Below are 10,022 nucleotides of genomic sequence, written 5' to 3' on the forward strand. Positions count from 1 at the left end.
CTTGATACTCGTTTATCCGTTTTATGTGTAGTAAAATACGCTATGAAGCTCTTGAACACATCTATATTTCCATATCAATATATTAAGCTAATAGTAAATAATTATTTTACTAGTTTTCATATCGTGTGTGAAAAACCACATGACATTCACCCCCACCAAACCTGCACATCCACCGGTATGTGCCAATTGTGGTGAGGTTCCTCTTTTTTAATTACTCTTCTTCAACGTCGATGTTCGAGGATACATTAGCTAGAGCTTCGATCTCAAGATTTGGGGTCTCTCTTCTCTTAAAGATCTTGATCCTCTTCCCTGCTATTGGCAAAGCAAGTTGAGTTCCATCTAACTCCGCTAAAAAATAAGTTGCATTGCTTTCTATTTTCTTGACCATATACGGGCCAAACCACCGTTTTGTGAACTTTCGAGTAGTGCTATATTGATTATCGAGACTACTATCATAGACAAGAACCCAATCTCCTTCTTCAATTTTTCTTTGTCGAAGACGATGCTTTCTATCAAAATTCTCCTTGTTCTTCAATCGAGCTTGGCGCAACCGTTCTATTGCCAACTCTACATCTTCGGGCCTTCGTTCTAATTGTTGAATCCTCGTGGCTAGCAAGTCTTCCTGACTCATTTCCTCTTGCCATGGCCAAGATGTCCACGAAGCAACACTTTGCTCAATAGGCATTATTGGTTTTTGTCCTAATATGAGTTCGGCGGGCATATATCCTGTAGTCGTGCTATGTGTAGTTCTATCTGCCCACAATGCATAAGGTAGTAATCGTGGCCAATTTCCCATCTTGCCGTCGCAAGTCTTTGCTAGAGCTTTTACAATTGGACTATGTCCTCGTTCCACCTTCCCATTTGCGTCCGGGTTGTATGCCATGGTGAGCGATAATTTGACGCCTATTCTTGAAAAGAACTCTTTAGCTTCATTCACATCTAATTCTCCCCTATCGGCTACTATTTTGCCGACACATCCGTATCGACAAATAACATCTTCAAGGAGAAACTTATAAATGACCGAAGTTGTTTTATTCCTTAGCGCCCATCCTTCTACTTGGTTGGTGAGATCCTCTCTTGCTAGCACGAGATATTTCATTTGCCCCAATCCCATTGGCATAACCACTATGTCTATCAACCACTTATAGTGCATTGATAATGGATATGTCGGATGAAGTTCATCCCTATGTTGAATATTCGAGTATAATTGGCATTGCTCACATGTTTCAACATAGCTTGCTACATCTTTGTAAACACCCGGCCACCAATACTTCTCCTTGAGCTTTGCAAATGTTGCCCATATACCACGATGACCTGCCCACACACTATCATGAAATTCAACAATTAGTGTTTGTTGATCTTGTTTCTTGCACACCACTCGAAGTGGAGTTCCATTCCTCTTCTTCGGAAACTTCCATAGATGTCCTTCTTTGAGGAAGAACTTGTAGGCCTTCTTCCTAATTCGGTAGAAGTCTTCCTTTGACCATGATTCATCTTTTGTAAGAGAGCTTAAGTATTTGCCAATTTCGATGAATTCACCCTCATAATCTTCTACTTTGAACACTGCTAGCACCCGAGCACAAGAAACCGTAAAGAAGTTTAGGCCAACATCCTCTTCGTCAGGGTGCAAATCTTCTTCACCCTCATACCTCGCCCTTGAAAACATATCGGCCACCACATTATGCTTTCCATTTATATGCCGAATCTCGGGGTTGAGGGACTTGATATAGGCAATCCATCGCAACATAGCAATATCCGGTGTAGCACAACCAGATATCATTCGATGGTGTCGTTAAATGAGGCTTCCTCTAGAATATGAGACACAAATTCTTCTTCTTCGATTATGCTTTCTTCTTTCATCATCTTCTCGAAGTCTTGTATCCAACGCTTGTCCTTCTTGTTGAGTAGTGTTAGTTTACATGCGCCACTAGGTGTCACACATGTTGCTTCTCCTTGCGATCCACTTATTTCGCTTCCTTGTGGGGACTTATGATTGCTCGGACTATTTGTGCCCCACGCTTCAATAGTCCGCTCTAAAAATCAGAGGATTCGCCTCCAAGGCTATCTCGGTTCCTTTCGTGATTAGCATGCACCGTAAGGAATTGAACAGACCTTTGATTGTCAAGGCTCTTGACTCGCGCGAAGGCTGCTCCATTATCGAACACCTTAGTCTCCATCCGGGACGATGTGATATATGGTTGTCCTAGGATGACAAGATGTGAAGCCGAGTCTTGCACGAAGAAGTGTTGATCCATCTCCACATCTCCGATTGTGACTTTAACATTGGGGCAAGCTCCGTACAAGTCTTCCGTGGCCTTCGTTGCCGCTCGTATCTTCCATCCGTGGTTTGTGTTGATCAGCCATCTTCCTTTCTTGTAGAATTCAGTCGACATGAGGTTGATCTCCGAACCATGGTCAATCAAGGCTACCACGGTCTCCTTCTTCTCTCCGATCTTCACCGGCGTCTCCGTTGTCGCTCTTGCTCAATGAGGCCGAGAGTAATGGTTGTCCGCCATCACTTCTTCTTCCTCCTCCTCTTCGGATCTTGCCATGGTTATGGCACTTGTTTTCACCTCTTCTTCATCTAATTATTGCCGCTTCTGCTTAATCAAGTCCACGATAGTATCGTGGAACTCCTTCTTAGCGATCCCAAGTAGCTCTCTCAAAGTAAGGTCGACATGACTGTCTAAAACCTTCTCCTCAAGGACCTTCTGCAAGTTGGTTGTTTGTTCTATGTCCGATCTTAGCTTGTAAGTTGGCGCCACTCATTCCTTTCCTTTCTTCACAGATTCATCGACTTCCATCCGAGAAGGTTGGCTCGATCCACCGGCCTTCATGCTTGTTTCTCCTATCTCTTTTCGTGGCGTAGGTTGGGCTTGTCCTTCTTTCCCTGCATTCCTTGTATTGTGACTCTTTGAGGTGCCATCTTCTTCATTGGTTCTTTTCCTCTTCTCTTCGACAAGAGCCTCATAGTTGTCGCACACAACCTCCGCAAAACTTTTGTTATCATCGACTGGATCCGACCATCCGATAACTCGTTGCACATTCCGATCAGCATGCTTTAGATCCTCCAAATCTATTTTTCCTTTCTTTTCACACTCGAATACCGTTGGCCAAAACCCAACTCCCGGCTTGATAGTCTTTAGATTCTCTCTTCCGACTCGTATTCCCGCCGATGCGGCGTAGTGCATGGCTTCCACATGCCTTGCATCTTCCTCTTCCACGATCTTTTTCAGCCCGCCTCTTCCGAAGTTCACTTGTAGTGGCTTTCGGGTCTCGCTCAAGTGAATCATGTTGCCATCCAAATAGACGACATTCTTGCGAATCGCGTCTTGCAAGTCAGTGCACTCCCTTCGCGAGTGCTTGAAGCTGTCGCACCACACACATCTATACGCTTCTTTTCCCTTGGGCCCGCGTCGACCTAAGTTGGCCAACGATACCACTTCAAACTTCCTGGAGAGCTCTTCGATTATGGATTCTTCCATCGCTTTCTTGTCAAAATTGTTGATTGGCTTGCTAGGCTTGATCATCATAGGCGCCTTCCTCCTCCACGATTGTGGATTCTCCATATCAGTTTCCTCTTGCCATTGTCGACACTTCAAACTTCTTGGAGAGCTCTTCGATTATGGATTCTTCCATCGCTTTCTTGTCGAAATTGTTGATCGGCTTGCTAGGCTCGATCATCATAGGCAACTTCCTCCTCCACGATTGTGGATTCTCCATATCAGTTTCCTCTTGCCATTGTCGACACTTGTCAAGACGGCTACAAGCCTTCTTCACCATCGCCCAGTTCGCTACCAAGCCATTCGGTTGTGTTTCGTCCTCCAAAAAGTTGCCCAATTCTCGCCGATCTTTCGCATCCACTGCCTTCAGGAATAGTAGGACTTTATCTCCATCGAGAACTCGTTGATCAACACTCGGAAGTCGGTTGTACTTTTGGTCGAATTCCGCATATACTCCAGACGCACACATATTCTTCCCTTTCTTCTCGATCCACGTCATGAGCGTATGTCGAGTCATCCGTGACGTGTCTTCAAGCATGTATGCAATAAGAAGCGCCTTTTCGAACTCCACCCAAGTTGCATGGTTGTTTTGGATGTCCATGACGCGCTCGCGGATCCCTGGTTCCACCACACGTTTGAAGCTAGAAATTTGTTTGAGATCATTGACATCCCTTTGTTGCATCTCGTTCCGATAGGTAGCAAGATAATCCGTGATGTTCTTGCCACCAAATCGTCCAGCTATCTCGATCGTACGATCTACAACTTTGTCAATTAAAGCTTCTCGATCTCTCACCTTCAACATGTATTCCACTACGGACACCATCCCTTTCGTTAATTCCTCTCCTTGAGTTCTGTTTGTGGAAGCTATCGTTGCACTTGATATCCTCCCTACCGCCTCTTTCACGTCGGGTTCACCACTTAATTATGTCGTGAAAATCCGTCACTATGTGCGGATCGTGAGACGGAACCGTCGGGGTTCTAGACTAGAAGGATTTAGTGCAACATGTACAACACAAGCAAGTTTTAAGCATAAGACAAGTGGGAGAGACAAATCATTAGTTTATTGCAAAAGAAAATCGATTCTTTATAATTTCAGAATCGTGTTACAATGGGTTGGGTATGGAAATGAGAGATTAATTTTTCAAAGGAAGGAGCCAACAACCATGCAAGGAGTGGTTCGATATGAATACAAGAGATAATTTTTGACAAGAAAGATCAAGTAAACAAAGCTAGAAGTTTGATATCAATATGTGAGATAATTTGTTTCTCGAATCCGAGAGGGAAGAAGAAAGAAGGAAAAAAAAAAAAACTAGGAGGGAAAAAATGGGACATATATCGAGCTCCTTGTTGATCCTCCTCCCCAATGTTACTTTGCATGCCCACTTTTAGTTGGATGGCCTCTATTTTTAGTTGCATGGCCTCTGCTTTTAGTTGCATGCTTCCATTTTTAGATGCATGCCTTTTACTTTTAGTTGCATGGCCTTGGCTTTTGGTTGCATGCGACTGTCTGTATAATTCGGCCAAATGACACAATCATCCATAAAGTTTAGCCCGTGCACAATCCGTACATACGTCGCAACCAAACCGTAGACGCGTCCGCGCGCAAAAGTCTCGACCGCGTAGTGTACACATCCACGTGCGCGCGCGTCCAACCCGCACCGTGTATGCATCCGCGGGCAAAAGTCTCGACCGCGCCGTAGTGTACGCATCCATGCATGCGCACACACACGTCCATCTGAAACGTCCACGCGTACGCCCGAAACTTGCACACGCGTGTACATCCAAAGACATCCATGCGCGCGTACGTCCGAAAACGTCCATGCGGCCAGCACACGCGCGTACGCCCGAAACTTGCACACACGCGTACATCCAAAGACGTCCATGCGCGCGTACGTCCGAAAACGTCCATGCGGCCATGCACACCGCATCCACACGCGTGCACGTCCAACCCGCACTGTGTACGCATCCGTGCGCAAAAGTCTCGACCGCGCCGTAGTGTACGCATCTGCGCATGCGCACACACGCGTCCATCCGAAACGTCCATGCGTACGCCCGAAACTTGCACACGCGCGTACATCCGAAGACGTCCATGCGCGCGTACGTCTGAAAACGTCCACGCGGCTAGCACACACGCGTACGTCCGAAACTTGCACACACGCATACATCTGAAGACGTCCATGCACGCGTACGTCTGAAGCGTTAACACAGTCGTGCATACACGCGTATGCCTAAAGCATGCACACCACACAATGTAGCCCAAGTCATCTTGAACATTCTGTGCTCCAGACATTGATAGAATGAATATGTTTTGGTTTCCCCTATATATTTTGGGTTCCAATGTTGTCCACACGACAACGGCTTCTCGAGAGGTACGAGCTTGATGATGCGCTTCGGTTATTAAAGCGGGACTTCTTGGAGTGGGTGGAAACCCCCGGGAAGGGGAGGAATGCGTTGGCGCTCCTCCGGGAGTTCGAGGAACTCTTCGCACGGCTCTCAACGTTGGACAGGACTGTGCTGGACACGAGCCATATCCTATTGTTTGTCAAATCGGTGGACGTGCGGGATAGGGGCCAGGTGGGTCTCCTGTTGGAGACAAATGATGGGTTGATGACCGACTGGGCCGTGGTCAAAGGGATCTACAACCGCTTCGACAAACGACGAGAGTGGGGCGACGAGAAGTCCTCGGCGACGGGACCCACCTCGGCAAGGAAGTTCGACGAGCCTTCGCCGGCACGAAGGGAGGAAGCCCAGGATTGGATTGAAACTGGCCTAGCGTCGACCGGCGCGGCTCTTGAGGAGCTGACACAAATAGTGCGCGACCTGCAGATCGCACAGGCTCGGAGAGACAGTGGAGGGCAGCCACGCTATCGCGTTGTTACGCGCATGCGTGGAGAACAAGGCGGAACCACTGGGGTCTTGGACCGGTAGGACGCCATGTAGCTCGTGGCATCCTTCCCACTAAACCGGCCGATCGTACCGACAACCGCCTCGATAGCCCTATCAAGGGTGCTGGTGCCTTCGCGCACACTCACTATACGGTCCACAGCCGAAGCCATGGCTTCTGCGAGGTCCGACCCCCTCATCTTCTACTCCTCTGCCGCCGGCTCTTCATGTCGGGTTCACAAAAGATGTCGCGTTGTTACGCGTGTGCGTGGAGACCAAGGCGGGACCACTGGGGTCTTGGACCGAGGAATAGGTGAGAAAAAGGGAGAGAGAGAGAGAGAAAAAGGGTGACAAGAAGCGCACGGGAACGCGGTCCAACAACACAGGAGACACGAGTTGAGCAGGAGATAGAGTATAAGAACGCTAGCGTATGTATATAAATATATGTATGCAGACGACTCGAACAGTTACAGCCGATTAGGTCGGCGAGATGGATGTCAACGCCTGATCACCCACGCACACGGGGGAGCAAGATGGAGATTCTGCCGGAAGCACACAGGCATTCCACGGAGCAGAATTAGCCTCTCGAGAACCTGCGCCAAAGAAAGCTATGGAGAACGACAGAGAAGAAGAGCTCGGTCCCAGTCCGATAGCACTTCGTCCCCTCACCCCCCTCTAGCCCCGTCTCCCTCTCTTTTATAGCTCAAGGAGGGAGGCCGTTGACCCGTTTACATCACATTAATTCTTTGTCCTTTCGGACAGAGATACTCCTCGATTCTCCCTATAGAATATTGCTACCTAGGATTAGACTTTTGTGCCTACCTATCTACTATACAACAAGGGGCGTGCCCACGTGTAAGGGCCGATTCACACACGCTATACACGGTTTGCGCCTGGGGACGGTTTTCTTCACGACATCCGCCCCCACCTAACCGCGCATCCACTGGTATGCGCCAAAATTGGGTTCCTACTGGAGAAAACCGGTCCTTGCTTTTATTCCTCGTTTACCGGTTCGTCCTCCGCCTCGGGCTGCTCATCGTTGCTGTCCATGCCCCCTAGCTCCGGCTCACCGTCATGTCGTTTCTTGAACGCTTTGATCCTCTTCCCCGCTACTGGTATCGCCATTCTCGTACCGTCGAGCTCCGCGAGATGGTACGTCCATTGTCGTTGGCGCCTGTTACTACGTAAGGCCCGAACCACCTCCTCGCAAACTTCCGCGTGGCCCTGTGCTGATTGTCGAGGCTGTTGTCGTAGACTACCACCCAGTCGCCTTCCTCGATCTTCCTTGGCCGGAGCCGGTGTGTTCGGTCGAACCGGTCCTTGTTCCTTATCCTCGCTACCCGAAGTTTCTCCGCGGCTCGCTCTACGTCCTCCGGCCTCCGCTCGAGCTGTCGAATCCGCGCCGCCAACAGTTCCTCCTGGCTCATCTCATCCCTCCAGTCCACTGTGGCCCACGAGGAGAGCGTTCGCTCTGTTGGCATGATCGGCTTCTGTCCGAACATAAGCTCTGCCAGCATGAACCCGGTTACCGAACTGTGCGTAGTTCGGTCTGCCCACAAGGCATAAGGTAGCAGCCGTGGCCAGTTCCCGACTTGGCCTCCGCACGCCCGTACTAGCGCTTTGACAATCAGCCCGTGTCCGCGCTCTACCTTCCCGTTCGCCTCCGGATTGTACGCTGTGGTGAGCGAAAGTTTGACTCCTCGGCCTCTTCTGCGTCCAACTCACCACGGTCAGCCACGATCTTCCCTACGCACCCGTATCGACATACCACGTCCTCAACCAAAAACCGGCACACGGTTGCAATCGTCTTGTTTTGCAGGGCTCGGCCTTCAACTTGGTTCGTTAGATCCTCCCGAGCCAGCACCAGATACCGCATCTGTCCTACCCCCATTGGCATCGTCACCAAATCCACCATCTACTTGAAGTGGATGGTCGGAGGGTAGGTCGGGTGAAGCTCGTCCCGGTGTCGGATCATGGAGTGCAACTGACAGCTTTCGCAAGTCGTCACGAACCGATGCACGTCCCGGTATAGTCCCAGCCACCAGTACTTCCCCTTTAGCTTTTCGAACATGGCCCACGTTCCACGGTGTCCAGCCCAAGGACTATCGTGGTACGCCACCAGCAAATCCTCATGTTCCTCCTTCGCCACCACTCGGAGCGGGATGTCGTTCCTCTTCTTCGCATGCTTCCATATGTACCCGTCCCAGAGAAAGAATCGGTACTCTTTCTTCCAAATCCGGTTGGCCTCATCCTTTGTCCATGCCGCGTCCGGTGTCATTGTTTTCAGGAACCCGCCGATTTGCAGCCACTCCTCGTTGTACTTGCTCTCGTCGAAATCGTTAAGCGTTGAAGTGCATTCCCTACCGGTTGTTACGTAAGCCGCCTCGAAGAAGTCCACGCCGACTTCCTCGTCCTCCGAAACCATGCCGCCCTCGTTTTCGAACCTCGCCCTTGAAAGCATGTCGGCTATGGCATTGTCTTTCCCGGAAATGTGTCGTATTTCCGGATTCAGGGACTTGATGTACGATATCCATCTGAGCATTGCCAGGTCCGACGTCGCGCATTCGGAAACCATGCCAAGAATTGGGAGGCAGTCCGTCTCGATAATTACCTCTGTCCCGATCAGGTAGTCTTTATCGGCCTTTACCGCTGAAACGACACCCCAAAGCTCGCGTTTAACCTGGGCGTATCCTCGTTGTCGCTCGCTGAGGACCTTCGCGCCGAACCGGATCGGGAAACGCATGTCGTTCTCGTCCTCTTAGTTGACGACCCATCCGATCCCGGTCGGACTCGTGTCTACCGTTACGTAAATTGGATTGTCCTTTCCGTAGACAGCCTTTCGGAGCGTCGGAGCTGCGGCAAGTGCTTCCTTCATCTTTCGGACAGACTCCATATGCTCGTCTCTCCACTTGAATTTTCGCCCCTTTTTCAGCAACCCGTATAACGGTTCCGCGACGTGGGCGTAATGCGGGATCCATATGTGGTAGAACGCGCATGCTCCCAAGAACCTCCGAACCTCCATGACCGAGCTACAATCGTGCTTCATCGCGGAGATGGCTTCTACCTTAGCCGGAGACGGTTTCCGGCCGTACGACCTGCATAGGTGTCCGACGACCATGATCTCTGATTGCCCGAAGGCCGATTTTTCCCCGGAGAAGGTGAGCCTCACGCCCTCTAACCTCTGCAACACCTTCTCGTAGTCGTCGATGTGCGTCGCCACGAATTTCCGGCACTCGTCCGGTCCGATCGTCTCGTCCTTTTCCTCCACCGAGCATCCCTTGATCGGGATATCGTCCAAAAACGGCACGGTGATGTCCGAGATACAATCCCTCAGCACCTTGTTCATTGCGTTCACCATGTGAGCCACCAAGTTCGTCCCTCCTTGCGGTAGGGTACACATCCGTACTAGGCCGAGAGGAGTTCGCATTGTCGTGATGTCTCTGCTCTCTATGGCTAGCTGGAACTGATCGTACCCCGAGTAGAGATCACCGACCGAGTAAATCGACCTTCCGGCGAAGGCCTCCGCGAACTCATCTATTGTCGGTCTGATTCCTGCGTTTCGAATGGTCACCTTGTTGACCGACTGCAGGTCTTGAATAAAGCGTAGCGTGCCGTTCTTCTTTGGCACGGTAAACC

The 10,022-nt window shown here is 50.0% G+C and overlaps 1 protein-coding gene across 1 annotated transcript; it reads right to left on the reverse strand.

Moving 5' to 3' along the window:
• Window positions 1-211: 211 nt before the first annotated feature.
• Window positions 212-883, reverse strand: LOC147866101 (uncharacterized). Its single transcript, XM_087316711.1, has one exon. It carries the CDS (start codon window positions 881-883, stop codon window positions 212-214), a length of 672 nt encoding a protein of 223 aa, XP_087172837.1.
• Between the last annotated feature and the right edge of the window lie 9,139 nt (window positions 884-10,022).

The sequence above is a fragment of the Azolla caroliniana genome, unplaced genomic scaffold, assembly GCF_043228905.1.
Source record: "Azolla caroliniana isolate FFs.n. ecotype wild unplaced genomic scaffold, voAzoCaro1.0.p SCAF_3, whole genome shotgun sequence".
Classification (NCBI taxonomy): domain Eukaryota; kingdom Viridiplantae; phylum Streptophyta; class Polypodiopsida; order Salviniales; family Salviniaceae; genus Azolla; species Azolla caroliniana.